The sequence below is a fragment of the Etheostoma cragini genome, chromosome 11 (genome assembly GCF_013103735.1).
Source record: "Etheostoma cragini isolate CJK2018 chromosome 11, CSU_Ecrag_1.0, whole genome shotgun sequence".
Lineage (NCBI taxonomy): Eukaryota > Metazoa > Chordata > Actinopteri > Perciformes > Percidae > Etheostoma > Etheostoma cragini.
The window spans coordinates 11,834,477-11,852,599 of NC_048417.1; the positions used below are offsets into that span (position 1 = coordinate 11,834,477).

The 18,123-nt window shown below is 38.9% G+C and overlaps 2 protein-coding genes across 5 annotated transcripts in view; one reads left to right on the plus strand and one right to left on the minus strand.

Annotated features, from left to right (window-relative positions):
• The window catches only part of srpx (sushi-repeat containing protein X-linked), a 14,536-nt gene extending 10,005 nt beyond the window's left edge, over nucleotides 1-4,531 (plus strand). For both annotated transcript variants that reach the window (XM_034886322.1, XM_034886321.1), the window contains 6 exons: nucleotides 256-382; nucleotides 525-646; nucleotides 1,553-1,732; nucleotides 2,655-2,788; nucleotides 3,496-3,617; nucleotides 3,809-4,531. In XM_034886322.1, the coding sequence (XP_034742213.1) occupies nucleotides 256-382; nucleotides 525-646; nucleotides 1,553-1,732; nucleotides 2,655-2,788; nucleotides 3,496-3,617; nucleotides 3,809-3,992 (869 nt within the window). In that variant the 3' untranslated portion in view covers nucleotides 3,993-4,531. The remainder of the gene's footprint in view (nucleotides 1-255; nucleotides 383-524; nucleotides 647-1,552; nucleotides 1,733-2,654; nucleotides 2,789-3,495; nucleotides 3,618-3,808) is intronic.
• A 1,343-nt stretch (nucleotides 4,532-5,874) lies between these two features.
• The window catches only part of sytl5 (synaptotagmin-like 5), a 36,079-nt gene continuing 23,830 nt past the window's right edge, over nucleotides 5,875-18,123 (minus strand). For 2 of the 3 annotated variants that reach the window (XM_034886271.1, XM_034886270.1), the window contains exons 9-18: nucleotides 17,166-17,266; nucleotides 16,532-16,627; nucleotides 15,411-15,476; nucleotides 12,074-12,252; nucleotides 10,679-10,781; nucleotides 10,408-10,569; nucleotides 10,189-10,297; nucleotides 8,961-9,099; nucleotides 8,616-8,824; nucleotides 5,875-7,837 (exon numbers count right to left, since the gene is read on the minus strand). In XM_034886271.1, coding sequence (XP_034742162.1) covers nucleotides 7,695-7,837; nucleotides 8,616-8,824; nucleotides 8,961-9,099; nucleotides 10,189-10,297; nucleotides 10,408-10,569; nucleotides 10,679-10,781; nucleotides 12,074-12,252; nucleotides 15,411-15,476; nucleotides 16,532-16,627; nucleotides 17,166-17,266 — 1,307 coding nt within the window. In that variant the 3' untranslated portion in view covers nucleotides 5,875-7,694. The remainder of the gene's footprint in view (nucleotides 7,838-8,615; nucleotides 8,825-8,960; nucleotides 9,100-10,188; nucleotides 10,298-10,407; nucleotides 10,570-10,678; nucleotides 10,782-12,073; nucleotides 12,253-15,410; nucleotides 15,477-16,531; nucleotides 16,628-17,165; nucleotides 17,267-18,123) is intronic. The other variant, XM_034886272.1, reaches the window with a different exon arrangement.

Here is an 18,123-nt window from a genome sequence, read left to right on the forward strand (position 1 = left end):
GTCCCCTGCTGGAGCTGCTGCCCCCGCGACCCGATACCGGATAAGCGGTCGAAGATGGATGGATGGATGGATGGTGATCGTATAAAAGGCTGAATTGTCCTAAGACCTTGCCCTTGAAAGCAATCTATTACTACACTTCCTGATCTGGCCAATAGAGTCTATGTTTCCTATTCTTCAGTTTTGGCCTATATAGTAAAATATACATTCAAATGTGTTTACTTTCTTTTGTTGTTGTTTGTTTCTCTCTCTCTGTAGATATGGATCCTCCAAAAATCAAGTGTCCTAATCTTAAGGATAAGTGGGCAGAGCCAGGAAAATTGACGGCGAGGGTGACCTGGGACACACCAGAGGGTGTAGACACTGCAGATGGCATCCTTACAGAGTCAGTCTCATCTCCACCACCCTTTTCAAGCTTTTTCTCCCCTTTTGCTACATTGCACTCAGCCTGTTTTAGTCCTGTTGGGTAACCCACTCTGAACAAGGCGATCACATTGAAAGATTAAAACAGAGTCTGTCTTTTTCAGTGTTACCCTAAAAGGGAAACCTTCAAAATCAGACTTCCCAGAGGGCCTCCATAAGATGTCCTACACTGTGTTTGACCGTGCAGGGAACAAAGGATCCTGTCGCTTCACTGTCCGAGTGCGAGGTGAGCTTTTAAAAGCTTGTTGATAGTCTATGTGGAACACGAGTTTCTGTTACCCTTTATTTTATGGGTTCTTCCCAAGAAGTCTCCCGGAAGTTCCTATGTAATTTGGTAAGAATAATGGGAAAGAATAGAGATTGTTACACTTCTAATTATATCAAATTAATTGCGAATTTAGCCTACATGTCTTTTTGTCAGTCTACAGCAGGTCAACTGAACATGTACAAATGTGATAAATGTGTATGGGCCAGTGTTGTAGTTGAGTTACCAACTGTTGAGTCCAAGTTAAGTCTTGTGTTCCAAGCGTTCAAGTCCGAGTCCAAGTTTGAGTCACCATTACCTGAGTTTAAGTCAGAGTTGAGTGATGAGTCCAGAGAACAGCGACTTGAGTACTCGAGTCACTTGCTCCTGCATGATACAGTTAAAGACTAAAAATCAATATCTTATATCAAAGTTTTATCACCTATTATACATTAAAGTATTTAGGAACTTCAACAAATTTCATAGTTCTATTTCATGACCCCTTGAGTCCGAGTCCAAGTCCAAGTCCAATGAATAGCTACGCGAGTCTGACTCGAGTACTTCATCACTGGTATGGGCAATAGTACAATTATTACATTAAAATTTTCAGAGAGATACAATTAACATTCACTCTGTTTTATATTGAGTTAATCTCTCTTTAAAACTCCAATAATTTCCCTATTATTAAGACCAAATTACAGGGACCTCACTTACTTCAGGTCTTAACTGACATCATTTTTAGCATAGCAAAAACTTAATTCAATTCTTCCAACCAAAATCCCTTTTCATTGTAGACACTTTGTGTTTTTTTCCCTTTACTTTAATGTGACCTTGCTGCCTCATGTCTCCTGACTATTTTCTTTCTAATGTTCCTCTCTTTCTGTGCAGTGCGGCGCTGCAGCCCACTGTTTGCCCCTGACAACGGCTATATGAAGTGCGACAGTGATGGAGACAATTATGGTGCAACTTGTGAGTTCACTTGCACCGGCGGCTACGAGCTTCAGGGCAGCGCTGCCAGAGTGTGTCAGTCCGGACTCACTTGGTCTGGCTCAGACACCACCTGTGCAGGTACATACCGCATCCAGATAGACTTACACAAACACAACAATCTTTGGTACCACTCTACTTGACGTTTCTATGTAAGAATGACATGACACTGTCATGAACATGTGACACTGCCATGACACATGAACCATAACCCAAACCATAACCATAACCATAACTTGTCATGACAAAACCGAATTCTACTTACTAAAAGAAGTGTTATGTCATAAACGTTTTATGACTCGTTCATGACAGTGTCATATCACTCTTAGGTAGATACCTTCAAGTAAAGTGTAACCCAATCTTTTATTTATTATTTACTTGTTTTCAATTGCTCATAGCAGTTTACAAAACTACACTAACAAATACAGCTACAGGAATAAAACAAAAACAAGCAACAAAAAAAGACAAAAGACAAAAGAAGAAAAAAGGAACAAGAAAAATCATTATGAAAAATAAAATGTGGGTAGATAAGATTGGATTTATTTGTAATACCAGAATTGTATTATGACACAGCATTAATACTAATTTTCAGTTTCACTGAAAGACTTGGTGCAGATAAGTTTCTATTATTAGATTGTTGTATGATGAGTATTCAGCCACAGAACATAATAGGGTTGTTCTGAGTATACAATAAAACAAAAACAGTTTGCCAAATTGGGATACTTTTAATGCTGATTGGGCAGGTTTGAGGCTCTGATTGGGCTACTAGGTGACAGTCAATTCTGGCAACAGTTTCCATGAGTCATTATTCGTGCTTTGACTTTATTTTTAATTTGTGCTCTCTATTGGCAGTAAACACAACCATCTTGTGTTTGCCTACTTCTGCTAAACTGGTTCCATGTGAGTGAGAAGCTCAGTGGGGGAAAAAACGGGCCCCCATTGCTTTTATAATGTGTGTCATGTCTTGCCATATCACTTAATTGTACATTCAATGTCATCACAGCCATGAACATTAACGTGGGAGTGCGTACAGCTGCTGCACTGCTGGACCAGTTCTATGAGAAGCGACGGCTACTCATTATCTCGGCCCCAACGGCTGCCAATCATAACTATCGCTTCCAAATGACTAACTTACAGGTGAGGCACGACTCACAGGGAGAACATGAGTTGTATATGGGGCTGGTGAGACGGAGGGAAGAGGCGATGGAAGTCAATGCTGCAGTGATTTGTGTCTCCACTGCTGCTCGCAAACAGGAACGCAGTGTGTTTGGTTTCTTTCTCGCTTTGCTGTGTAAGTAGGACAAAGCCGTGAGACAAATAAATATGGAGGTGGGGGGCAGAAAAATTTCAAGGTGATGAATAAATGATTCTGACAACTAGCGTTGATAAGGTTTATTCTAGGGCTGGATGTTTCCACGGCTCGTCAGAAACTCTTAAGTCTTAACACCTGACCTTTCAAAGTGACAGGAAATCAGCTGGAAGACAAAACTGTGTTAAAGGTTTGTGAGCAACCTAAGTTATCAGATGTGGAATCTCCCAGGTCATGAGTTGTTGATACCATTCAGAGCAGAATTGATTAGTTGATTAATCGATTAGTTGAACTGAGGATTTGTCTTTGGACAAAACAAGACAAAGCTGTTTCTTCTTCCCTGAAAAGCCCATTATTTGTGTTTGTGCTCTGGAGGTTTTAAGTTTCCTTGTTCCCAACTTTAGTTCGACGGAGTTGTGTATCCTCTGTGAAATACTGTTCTCCTATTTTGCCTGCAAAGAAATAACAATCAATAACAGCTATAAAACAGCAAAACTTCTAGATCAGTTTCTCTCTTTCTGTATCCTTCTCTAAGCACGCTCAGTGTGGACTGGACCTGAGGCATGTCACAGTAATTGAGCTGGTTGGGACTTACCCGGCACAAATTGGTCGCATTCGACACAGGCTGCTCCCTCCAGCACTGGCCCTGCAGATCAGGTACACACACACACACACACACACACACACACACACACACACACACACACACACATATATACTGTATATATATATATACACGCACTTCTACTGGTGTAGAGAAGTAAAGTATCTCAAAAGTATAGTACTTGAGTAAATGTAATGAGTTTCCTTCCACCACTGCTGCTCACTGACCCAAGTGTGTTTCCTAGGATACTGCTTCGGATTCCTCACAGGTCTTTCCAAATGGTGCTGGTAGACAAGCAGGGCATGGACAAGCAACGCTACCCGTTCCCAATCACATCGGCGGAATTATTCACCACCATCGACACCTTCCCCCTTCGCAAAGACGAGATGGTGCTACAGCAGGAAGCGGGCCAGAACTGTCAATCATAAAACACGTCCACGGACTCTCAGCCATGGTTGATCCTTCACCCTCTCGGTCAAAGCAGACAGAGCTTGTGTTTCTAACATGTCAAACACTACCTTAACTCATTTAGTTTGGTTTCCAGTGTGTGTGTGTGTGTGTGTGTGTGTGTGTGTGTGTGTGTGTGCGTGTGTGTGTGTGTGTGTTGATCTGAAGCATTATTGAAAGAGGGTGATTAAATGAAACAGGTCATACAGTACATCACAATCATATTGATTCCTGTGTCTTGTCTATTTTTATTATTATTATTATTATTAATAATAATATTTTCAAACCAGAAATATGTTTTACTATTTTGTACCACAAAAATGTATTTTACTGTATGAACTGGCAAACTCTTCGCCTGTTTAGTATTTATATCTCACATCTTTTTATAATGATGTACACTCTCTGGAATACTGTGTGTGTCTGTGTGTTTAATGTACAGGAGAGTGATGCTGCTCTGTTAGTACGCTGTACATTTATGTCTGAATTTCCAAGACACTGATTAAATGTTTATCATCAAGGATGTGATCTTCACCGTGTCAATTTTGAGTGCAAGAGACATGTATGATCGTCTGACGACATGTCAAGAGAGAAATTAAACAAGGCAGAATAAAGAATGGACTAAAATATCCATCTTTATCAAATTATTATGTAGTACAGTTAAGCTTTAAACTTCTCTTTTCTTAAAAAAAATGTCAAAAGTCTTCTCAGCTTTCTTAAAAAAACAAATAAGCGTATTTCCGAAAACATCTAAGTATTGCTTCAAGTTTGTAATTTTTTGTAAGTTTGTCTTGTTTCAAGTCTTGTTTCTTCAGGAAAAAGCTTTGCAATCTTAAATGTGCAAAGAGCAAATTTCAAGCACTCACGCATAGAGAATCAAGATGAATGTATGCTGTGTTGCATGTTACATGGCAGATAATTTGGACAACAGGTGGAGGATGAGGATTGTAACTGAGAAAGTACTCTCCCAAAACTCATGCACCAAAACATTAGCAGAATTTTTTTTTTTATCAAAAACTAAAATAAAGGTAAACACAGTTTTTGAAATAAAACTTTCAAAAAAAGTGTCCTCATTCAGGCCTGGGTTTAAGCTTGCATCAAGTTTTTGGATTGGATAAAACATGGAGCTTTTTATTGCATTGTTTTACAGTTCAGCCAACTGTACACAAAGACATAAATAGTGTAATATTGGATAGATCCTCAAACAAAAGAGGCAAACAGTAAGTCTATGGAAAGATGCGTTTATTTCAAAATATTCCTGTAACACATGAGTGAGTTTGATGCTTGGAAACCAGACAGAGATAGAACATGCTGTACATCAAGAGTTTCTTCAGTAATCGGGTATAGCACGAGCCTCTCGTCTAAAGTATGTTGTACAGTGAGCATCACGTATTATTACTATAACTGCGTAGTGTGAATCTGTGACGCTCCGGGAGTTTAGATCATAGGGTTTGCCAAGGGCAAGCACAACAAAACTGGCATTCCACATGAGAAATGGTTGTACAGGGTTTATCATTTTTGTGAATTTTGTGATTCATTACAGGAGGGCGAATGGCAGAGCCCTGGGCAACAGGGACAAGGTGACTGTCACTTAGTCATTATTAGGCTCCCCTTGAGAAGAAGGCAACTGGCCTCAGTGCTGACTCACTCTATGGATACACACAGCCTCTGTCTCAGGGTTCTTGCACTTAGAATCACACTTTTTTTGAGGGTAATATGATATAATTATAAGTGCTTTACATAACCATCTTTTGTTCTTCTACCTCTGTTTTATCTTCTACCATGCAGTATCTAATATCACACTGATACAGTGTTATGTTAATTTACATTGAAGCTAATCTAAATTGTGCAATCTGTCTGGATTTCTTTTGACACTCAGAGGTGGAAAGTTACTTACTACAAACTCTTGTTACTGCAAATACGTTCTTCAAGACCATGTACATTTTTGTATCATTTTGCAATCATTTTGCCTTCAATTGACATTGATTCATGTCTCCGAGTCTACGATCATGCTAGCAGGTCTGTGAGACGTCACATTACCACAGTGGATTTTTAAGCTAATTGCTAACATCAGTAGCTAACATGCTCACAAATACAATGCTAATGCAGATGTTTTGCATGTATAATGTTTATCATGTTCACCATCTTAGGTTAGCCTGTTAGCATGCTAGTATTTAGCATTTAGCACTAAACAAAAAGTACAGTTGAAGCTGATGGGAATATTTTAAGTTTTTCAGGTTTTTGGTCAAAAACAAAAGTAGCCAACTAAACAAAAACACCTAACCTATTGACGGCGCTGAAAAGACATCAGGAATCACCAAAGTGAATGTTTTTACCGAATTCCATGACAATCCATCAGAAAGTTGTTGAGATATTTCACTCAAAACCACAAATTTCAACCTCATGGTGGCACTAAAGGAAAAGTCATGTTGAACGACTGGGAGTCATATATGTCTGTACAAAAGTTTGTGCCAATTCATCTAGTAGATGTTGAGATGGGATCACCAAAGTAAGTAGTATTCATCATCTGGGGACAATGACTGTTTGTAAAAAATTGTATTACAATCCATAACATTGATATTTTAGTGTGGACCAAAGTGGTGGACTGAGCAAACGTCAGACAGATGCTACCATCAATGAAGCTAACGTGGCTAAAAATGCTCAACATTTCATGGTTCCAGCTTGTTGAATTTAAAGATTTGTTGTCTTTTTGCAGTTTTATTTCATTGTAATTTAAGTTTGTTTTTTTTGTGGTAGGGGTGTTAGACTGTTGGTCAGACAACACAAACTTGAAAATTTGACAGCCATTTATTACAAGTATTCTGGTATTTTATTAATGACTTATTAAGCGATTAAAAAAGTTAAAGTTAGCGTAAAGTATGTTTTAAAATCAGTGTTAATATTTTCACCTCAAGTATAATAACAGAGTAGCCTTTTGGACGATACTCAATTTTGCTGATAATATTTTCCCTTATAAAGCGATCAAAACAAAAGATTAGAAATATGAGATGGTCACTACTCTAGAGAGCAGCAGAGATTAACAGTGATTGAGTTGTCAATAGTGCTACTACTGTAATTTTAACCAAGTAGTTTTTTTTCAGTAATAATGTTGTCTTCTACTTGAATAGGACAGTATACAAGAACTAGTCACTTTCCACCTCTGTACACAAATGTTTATAGGGGGATGAATCTCAGCATTTGCATGGGCTTCAGACCAGGATGCAGCTCGTTTGCTCATAAAGGGAATGTCTGAGTCTCTACATTATTGATCAGTGCCTTGTCTAACACCTGACAAATGGCCTCCGTCAGTTGTAACTACATGCAGATGTTACTCTGGTTCATGAATCACAGAGACGAGTTCGGATAAATCAGGAGTCACACAGTGTGCTTATTCGGCTAGACAAGTTACATACAACACTTTTTTTTCATATACAGCAGTAAACAGCAGTGCTTGGTCAAGACTAGAGGGGGGCACATGTAAATGAGTGTGTAAGGCATGACTGGCTGAACAGGGCATCCCAGGAAGAAAGAAGTAGGGAGCGGGACAGTATCTGTTCCTTTATAAAAGTTTGAGTCCTGGACCCTCTGTTTTTCTTGACCATTCCACTTCTCCAGCTATCTTCTCCCGCCATCACATTACCTCTTCGTCCCTTTTTTATCCTCTCTTGTCTGTGCTTTGATTGGGCTCATGTGTTGCACTTGCGCATGCTGGATCGCAGCATCAGAGTACACTCATGAGGGACTTCTGGGTTTTCAATCATGCGTTGCCATAGCCGCTGTTCCTCCCCGTATGAGTCCATCCAGTCTACCTCATTCCCATAGCTTGTGCCTTGAAGGAAAAGTGACAAACACATACACATCAATTGTTTTATCTTCTTGGAACTACTAGAAAGCCCTGCAACATTAAAACTCTCTCAACCCTCTGTGTTTAAACATTAAATTAAGTGATATCTATAGATAATGTGGGCTCACAAAACATAGATCCAGACTAGTGTTTCCTTTGAATGCATAACAATCAAACAACCATTCCAAGATTTGATTATCCGTATGCCAGACTATTTCAGGCTTTTGTCAAGCTGTTTCATGGCACATAGACCCTCTTAAATCATTGTAGCTTGTACAATACAAAAAAAAAAGCCTCACTTTGCACTTCTCACAAATACCACCATTCAAAGAATCAGTTTTTTCCTCCCCTCCATTTTTCAATCTGTCAACCTCAACAGCCAGAGGAAGAGAACCAGCTGACAACAGTGTAACTAAAAAACTTCGGCTTCCAGATAAGTTTGACACTTACGATTTATGAATGATGTTATGAATACATGTCCTGCATTTGTGTTTTTTATATTTATTCAAAGGTGAATAAAAGTAAAAATTTAAACAAAATTTAACAAAAGAATGAGTAAATATTACAGCACAGATGATTGCTTAAGATACACATCATCAGCCTCCAGTAAAAACTCTGGCCTATGGAGAGATGTGCAATCTTTCAGAGGTTTTAACCACCTTATTTAAAATTCTGTGCAATACCTAGACCTTATGATTTCTTGTCTCAAACTGACAAAGTCTAACCAGGTAGTTTTCTTTTTGACAGACAACCATTCACACACCCGTGCCAGCTCCGAGCCTGACCCCTCCCAGGAAGACATTGCTGGCCAGGGCTTCTTTGTCCCACACGGTGAGCTCCAGGCAGACATTGTTGAGGTCTCCTGGCTGCAGCCCGCAGTAGGTAAAGGTGTGGTTCCACTGCGGGTTTACAGTGCGGCGCTCCACTACCGTCTTGTGCTTGGTTGACTTGTTGCTGTCAGGGAGGAGGTATCTAGGGGAATAGAATACTTTACTTGCTCAAGTTGGGTTTTGTAAGGTACAGCCTCCCCCACCCAGCATCTGTGTTATTAAGTTTTAGTAATCTTACAAATGTGCCACTAATATTCCCAACTGTTCCTCAGTCTTACCCTTTCACAAAAGGATCTGAAGTCCCTCCTGACTTGACAGCAGTGAGATTTTTGGCTCCTTTGACCAGGAGCTCAACCATGCCCCCTTTAGGCAGAGTAAAGCTGCTCTTCTTTTTGCTTTTCAGGAACCCTTTCTTCACTGAGGGAGAAGTAAAGCAGACAGGCAAAAAGAATAAACTCTCTGCAATTTCAAAAATGTTGGTTTATTTATGTAACACTTCAAAAACAAAAAAAGTTTATAGTAAAGGGATTTGTATATGAGGAAATGTGTGCACACAAACATTCACATTACCCTTGTATGAGACAAGCACATAAAACATAATCAAAAACATAAACAACTATAACTTTATGTAAGACAATAAAAATTACTAATACGATGACTAAATCATTTGCTAATGCTTTATAATTTAGTTATTAGCTACAAATAAAAAATGTTTTTGATCTTGTGTTTGCAAAAAATCCCATAGCCCCAATAGCATTTCTATTTGGTAATAATGCAGTAAAGTGAAGTGTTTTAGTTTTGAAGTCTGCTGATGTTAGTGTTGATAAGTAATAAATAAATAGAGTTTAGTCCAGATTGTAATTTCTTTTGAAATAAATGGTAAAATGAATCAGTCAAAAGTTATTTTTCACAACACACAACAATCTGTTGTCAATAATGGCTAACAACTTATCTAAAAAGTAATAATTTATTTACATTTAATAAAGCCATTAGTTAGAACTTAAAGGACTTTTATAAGAGGGGCCTTACTGGAAAATACAAAAAAAAAACTCAGATTGGAAGTAAATCTGAAGAATAAAATAAGTTTTTGGACAATATGATCTAATTTTTACATCTCAACCGCAGTCTAGGAGCAGAGAAACTACAATAATTAGAGACAGGGAATACAAATCTCCAAAACTGTAACATTAAATTATGCATACACATTTTTCTTTTTTAGATCAGATAGGGGAAATAAGTGCTTAGTTTAAGACAAAACTCTGAATTAGGAAAAAACTCATGTTGTCTAGGCAAAGATTGGTCAAACCCACAATACTTTATGTAAAGGTCGAGTAGACCTCCAAATACACTGTCATTCTGAGTTTGGGGGAAATAGATATAAAATGATCTGTCCATATATTAAGGTAATTATTCAAGCAGTTTGTTTCACCTCTTTAAAAAAACACAATATTAGTTAGAACATGATATACAATGATTTGTTCTTGGTAATCACAGTTATGAATGTACCTTGTACTTGGTCCAGTGGCAGCATGAGGTTCTTCTCTGCAGGTATGTACTTCAACACAACAGTCAGTTCTCCTTTATACTGCATTGTGGAGTCTATATTGCTCTCCACCTACACACACATTTACAATCATCTCAAATACTTTGTGTGTTTTTGTATAACGTAGTGAGGAAGAAGAAGAAGAAGAAGAAAACATGTGACATGCTTATTCTGGTTCCTACCTTGGGCTGCAGGGTGTACCACTCCTCTATCTGGGAGTCAAACTCCCAGGAGTCAAAGGTCAGCTCCACCTCTCCTAAGAAGCTGTTGTGTCCAAACCGGTCGTGGTGCCACACGGAGACTTGCAGGGTTCGAGTCTCCAGCTGCGAGTGACTGATCACGTACTGCACGTCACAAGAAGATTTTGAGGGTAATTAACAATAAAGTTTTGAATTCAGCAACTCGAGTTCACAGAATAATTGTTGCAAGATTGTTGAGTTTTCAGCCACTGACCCTCAGGTTCTCATTGAAAACAGGGTTAATGGTGTTGGCCTTGATGCTTGTCTTCCTCTTGCTCTGTCTTGACATATCTGGCAGCAAGTAAGTCTTTACATAACTGTCATGAAAAAGACACAGGGACTCAGCTGGCTCCATAGGAAGAGATGGACAGTATTTGTTCTTGTTTATACCAACAACAGGAAATATCATCTGCCCCTGATTTATTAGAGAAGATACTAGTCTCAACAAGTAAATGTAACACAAATGTAACATTTACTGGAAAGTTACTATTAACTCTAAAAAAACAACCAAAACACTCAAAACCAACTTGAATACTCTGACAATTTAGATAATCTATTTCTTTTGCTCATTTACCAGGAGTTAGATGCAGAGGTTAATATTAATTTAATCTAGAGGTAACTGTTTATCCAGCCTAACTCCATCAAAGGTGCCATCTATAAAGGCTGAAAATATTTTCTTTTAGGTTTATGTGTATTTAGCATGTGAAGAAACAGAAAAATAAAACATTGTCAGTTAATTAGTTTTTTAAATTGTTGCTTCTTCATAAATGTTTTATCAGTTTTAACAAAGGGATGGTGTTGGCTAACCTACTTATGAACAACTTTTTACTATTTACAACTGTTTATTACACTAAATATTTACAACTGTAGACTTGATGGCTTGTTAGAAATGGAAAAAATTAAGGAATTAATCAATCTTGACTCACCAGGAAGAAAAGAATTTCAGAAGCTGGCAACCAAGGGGTTGCTCTTATTGTCGGCTTATAATAACTGATAAAGCATCAGTGAAGATATATATCAAGAATAAAATATACTGAGCATATTCCATCCGCTGATCTGCTGATGTATGATACAATTAAAGCGCCCAAAAAAAGCTAATACAATAAGTGAAACTTAAGTTGGGATTGGTTTTGACAAGCTAATATTTCTAAGGTCAAAAATAAACAAACCCTTAATAAAGTGTGCCTTATTAGGTTTGCCATTACTTCTTGTCTAATAACAGCAGTGTATACTGACTTAAATGATTGACATCATAGTAAAGTTATTATCTTAGCTAAAAACCCAAGAGACTCTTGGATGCATTTTCTTGATAGCTGAGATATGAGACAAAGTTGTTGGTGTATCTTTTTTTTTTCTGGAGGCTGTGTCCCCCTGTTTTCTGTTTTTGTGCTAAGCTAAAACCGTCCTGGGCCCATCCCACTACCTAACTCACAGAAAATAAACTTGCATATTAACATTTATTATATAAATACATATTAACATCTAACTCGAACAGTGAGTATTTCCCTACATGAAGGAGTATTCCTTCATAGCCCTACCAGTATAGCAGATCAGCTCTTATTATCTGGGTATCTGTGTGTGTGCGTGTGTTTGTTTTTTGCGCTCATACGTGTCTGTGCGTTGCCTCTTCTCATCTCCTGTTGCCAGGTTGTGACACTCTTTCACCAGGACGTTGAGAGCCCCAGTTTTATAGCTGTAGCTGATTTTCAGCAGGATCTCGCCGCTCACCCGGGCGTTGCCATAGTCACCAGTCTCACTATACATGCTCATCATGCTGTTTATACTACTCTGTAAGGAAAAAGCCGGAGATAAATGAGGTGGAGAGTGGAGACGGGGAGAAGGTCAAAGGATGAAAAGAGTTGAGGTGAGGAAAGAAAACATGATATGAGGTATCTATAAAGCAAGGAATTTCCGAGTGTCCGTTAGTCCTTTTCATACGTATCTCGAGAATCGTTCATCTGATTCACACTAAGCAGATGTACTAAAATTTCCTTTGGGATTAATAAAGTATCTATCTATCTATCTATCTATCTATCTATCTATCTATCTATCTATCTATCTATCTATCTATCTATCTATCTATCTATTTATCTATCTATTGCTGGGGACCAAAGTCGAATTTGTCAGAGTTTGGTGCAATTTGGACATGCAATAAGTTCAATATGAATAAACTTTGAACAAACAAGCGACCTGCAGAAGTGGGGCGGGGCTTCAGGGTTCTGCAGAGTCAAGCATGTTGTCTGCAGCTGTTTACAGCTACTTATACTGCAGTGGTTGCAGTATGTCATTGCAAGTGACTTATACTATACGACTGTGGCTCAGGCACTAGAGCTGTAGTCTCCCAATCGGAAGGTCAGTTCCTGGCCCTTGCAGTCTTCATGTCAAAGGGTTCTTTGGGCGTGTGAATGTGCATGCATGTTTATCTGACAAGCAAGTGACGCCTTGTGTGGTAGCTTTGGCCACTGGTGTATGACTGTGTGTGTGAATGGTGCCTGTAGTTTGAAAAATGCAGTTCACGTTTGCTGCAGGATGCTGGATATACTACTGTTATGACCAAATTCTTCTCCACTTCCTTGGAGTCAACAAGCACAACTTGGGTATGTGACGCAGCTATGTCATGGCAGGGGTATTACTCAGGATCCAAGGGAGCGCAGTGTCGAGTATGAAGATGTTTGGCTGAGGGGTTCTCGAGAAAGCTGCAATACCATAGCCCAAGCAATGAGGCTGATCCAAACAGGCATGTTTTGAACAGGCACTACACTGATAAGGCATGAAAGAGAGACAGGGTAAGATAAAGAAAACAACAACATCTATGGTATTACATAACACTGATGAAATATGGTAAAACACTTGCAGCACTTTATGAACTTGAATATGTAGCAATACATTGTAATGTCAAATGTAAGGCTAATGTCATTAAAAAATGTAAATTGCTACAACTGCACCCCAACAAGATTGTAAACTGTAAACTTTAGGCTTCAAAAGATTCAGAGATCTACTGGACACAACGGAGTGAGGGTACTCTAGTATAAAGGAGTTAATCAGAGAGCACTGCAGCTTAGTGAAGCTTGCCTGGATGAATAGGTTTTAAAAAGATGCCCTTTTGACCAAAATCAAACAATTCTGGATAGATTCACTGTTATATTGTGCATGTCACAGGTTTGTAGTTTGTATTATGTCCAAAGACTTGACACGATCTGTGTTACTGGGTCTTGAAAGTAATAATGATGGGAGGAACTGTAAATTATTCCCTATCAGGAATGAGTGACAGAGTTTGGAAAGGTGACTTTGTATGAAAGAATTTTAATTTTAATTTTAATTTTAATTTTAATTAATTGTAATAGAGCAGAAAACCAGACTAGCTTTATCTTTTATGAATTAACAAATTAAATACTGGGGAGTTAGCAACACTGATTTTCATGTGGGATTTATGGATTTATGCATGCAGTTTCTCTTAGTATAAAGTGTTTATTTCTTTCATTTGTCTCTTTTTTTTTTTTTTAATGACTCTTTGTGCTCTATCTTGCACGGGGCGCAGTGCGGCGCAAAGCCCGACGCAAGTGTATTTGCTATTTTAAGACCAACACAGATTTTAATTTCAAGTCCTGCGCCCGCCTCGTTTAAATGGCAAATGCACCTGCGGCCATCTTTGCACCCATGGGCGTGCTGGCCTAGCATGCACACTATGCTTGTTACACACACACACACACACACACACACACACACACACACACACGCAATAGATTAAAAATAAAAATATTACGGTGCAAATTCACCATCATAATGTGTTGCATAATAGCAATGGGCCAAGGGCCAACCGCTCCTGACTTTTAAAAGAAATAGGACATGATACTCTGATTGGTTTAATGCATGTTATGCCCAAAACACACCTATGAATAAATAAAGACACTAAAGTACAACTCTTCTGAACCATGTACCAGGCACATGGACCCTTTTTTCCGCCGTCAAACTAGCCGTGGGAGTTGCTGCACAACAGTCACTGTAACATCTCTAATGCCATTGATTGACTTCTGTTCTTCTGTTTGGTTTGTCTTTTTCTTGTGTCTTGTCTTATCCCAGATTTGGAAAGCCGGATTCTATTTCCTGCCGTTAAAATAGGGCCATTAGACTATTTGAATATTTTGGTCAAGCCCTCCTGTTTCTGCAAGAAGTAAGTGGACACTGGAGAAGTTGAGGATTAAACAAAATAGGCTGTATTTCTGCATCTTATTAAAACAACTGCAGTTAGGACTGAAATTATATGATCATTCTCATTGATCAACCTACCATTTATTTTCTTGATTAACATTTTTATAGTTTTGGCCTTTGAAATGTCAGAATGGTGAAAAATGCCTGTCACAGTTTTAACATCCAAAGTAAACTTTACATTGACTGTTGAACAGTGGGTGACCTGTTTGGCTACATCTCCTGAGTTTCATAGATTGCCAAATTAGAGAGCTTAATGAGCCAATTTTTACTCCTGGTATTGTAAATCTGCAAAACATATTTCATTAAAAAAGACTCAAATTGTTACAACCACAGCAGGTAATTTTGCCTTGCACACATGACTGTTGTAGTTCTGCACAGGATATAACTGGTATGATCCACTGATAATATAATGCTGTCTGGATAGCACTATAGAAAGAAAGCCACAGTTGAGCCACACTGTGCTCCTTCTCCTGGAAGGTCTGCCCACTTATATCCTGCTGGGAGCCAGTGTGATTAATGACTTAAAGTTGAATGTGTGTGACTTAATGGAAATTGATGCAGCAACCATCATATAAAAACACAGCAAGTATGAGCACAGACTCAGCATACAGGTAAATTTAGGAAAACTCAATATACACAAATGAATGTATGTCATATTTGAGCTCTGGTGCTTTACTGCTGCATTTAATGCAGTGGTGAATATAAATGCATGCACAAATGTTGAAGGGGAGACTTACAGTCTCAGCATCTGAGTCGGGGACATTGAGGTACCCCCACCTTCTCTCTGAGCCAGGGGTGGAAGACTAGCAGCAGATTCATTAATGAGATATATGGGGGGGGAAGGATGAAAAGAAGGAAGCAAGAAAGGAAGGAAAAGGAGAAGAAGAAGAGAGATCTGAGCTCTTTGACATGTTAGTGATTGAGGCAGACCCTGAGCACAGACCCCCCGGCCCCCAAGGAGGAACTGCAGAAACCCTGTCTACAGCAGCACAGCAAGAAACCACATTACACACTGTTACCATGGTGATTATCAGATGAAACCACAGAGATTACAACTCATCTGGACGCACACACACACACACACACACACACACACACACACACACACACACACACACACACACAGAACTGTAGTTCCTCCATAATGTTTACTATGTCTATGAAATCATTTAATTAAGTCCACTACTTTCCTCAGCTGTTATACTGGTAACAGTGAAACTGAATTGATAGAATATTAAAAGGTTTCTCTAAAGCTTGAAAAACACTATCTAACCAGTGATTTAAATAGCACTGTTAAAGAAATGGTAATGGGAAATCAAGTCAAGTTAAAAAAGGGGCCCAATTTCAGATGCGTGATAATACACAACAGACATACATAGACACATAATCAAACGTTTGGCACAAAAAAGCATAGCTATACATAGGGTGTAGGTGAGACAATGTGTGTGCTAATCTGCCCTAATCTACCTGCAACATGTTAATTTCACTCACACTCACACACACACACACACACACACACACACACACACACACACACACACACACACACACACACACACACACACACACACACAACACTACACTACTTGACTAAGTCAAATTAGTTTATGTAAATGCTGCAGGTTCCCTAAGTGTGCAGCAGAGGAAGGTGTTTGCGACCCAAGCTGTCCCCACTACTGAATATCTAAGATAGATGTTTACACAGTAAAACAAAGCACATAGACGCCTGACTCCTGTATCAGGTGATGTTTATAGTACACATGCACAGGTACGTGTTTGTTCTGTGTGTCAAGACACAGGATGTCTCAGAATATGTTTGATATTTTTGTGTTTGTACTAGCTTTAAAATGGGTGTTACCGTTGACAGTGCGTTGCTTAAGCGTCGGTTGGCAGTTTTGCTGTGAGCCGACATCAGGGCATCGATGTCTTCCTCCGCATCCTCATCAGAAAACTCCTGCGGATGACAGCATTCTGATTTAATCAAAAGGGAGATGGCACCTGGGAAGCTGGCCAAAGAGTCTTTGTAGGTTTCACAGTTTTCCACACAGAACTGCGTGTGTGGGTGGATGCAGCCAGCTTCCATAAATTCGACCAGACAAGTCAGGAAAGAGAGCAGTACTTTGTTTACTTGTTTGTCACATGCAAAATAACAATGCCATTGGGTTTGCAGTAAAGTTCTGAGCATGAATGAGCAAAAGAAATTGTGCGTGTGTCCGAATGCCTAGCTTTTGAATGCAAAAGACTACTGAGTAAACACAGAGATAAAGCAGCCCTATACCGACCATCAGATCCTATCACGTTGAGTTTATCAGCCCACAGATCCTGAGCTCAATATTGACACACAGTATAGTGAATATACATTTTAAAATGCAGGCTGTGTGCTTTTTTCTGTGATTGTGTTCCTGTGGTGAATTTGTTGCAGAAACCAAATGTGTGATCAGTGTGCAGTTATACAGCTGAAGGAGGAAGAAGGAAGGGGTGATGCCGCTTACTGCTTTGTTAAGCCTGGGGACTGAGCGGCTCCTGAGACTGAGGGCATCGTCACTGGGTTCAGAACCAGGAGCTGACAGGTCCATCTCTGAGCGACTGTGATCTAGTGCAGGGAGGGAGAAGGGGGATACAGAGGAGGAGTGACAAAAAAAATAAGTAGTTTCAAAAATGCAGTTTGAAGGGAGTGAGGGACCGGAAGGCAAACACAGACACAGTACAAGCTGACAATAACAAAAGAGTGTTAAAACTAAGGATTATCACCATGTTGTGTCCTTGGACATTGATTAGTCTCCATATAATGGTAACAACTAAGATGTTTGTAACTAATGAGCAAGAAATGTAGCTCAAAATTGGTTCACAATAAGAGTAAACGAAGCAATTAGAATGAAAGAACTAATCATTTAAATGAATAGTTAAACACTGTGGGAAATTAGTTAAGACAAAAAGATCTGAGACAAGACAAGACAACAATCTCTCGTGTGTTTTCGTTAATTTGGTGCAGGTGCAGATTACCTTTGAAGATTCTTAGTAATTTTTAAGAGTGGATGAAAAAAAGCTTCCTCTCATTTCTAGCAGGTAGCCATCGATTTTGCTGAAATAATAAGACTTTTAGGAAAAGGATTAACCTTTTAAATTAATAGAAAAATTAAGGGATACTGTATATGGCACTAGTGTAGGGAATGGATTTGGGTGGGGGATAAGTTGTGCTAAAAGGAAGAAGCCATTTAATTTACATCTGGCATACTAGCCAAAGTATCTTGATGAAGGTAGTTTTGTTAAGGTTGCCTATAATTAAATTTTCCTTTTTAACATTTTGTGTATATGTTCTGAAACTGATCTAAAGAAAGCTTTGGATGCTGCTGCAAATAAAAGGGATTGAGAAGATCTGAAGCTGTGGAGGCCAGCAGTTATTAACCACCTCTACTGGACTGCAGCCTCTTATGAATTTGTGAGAGGCTT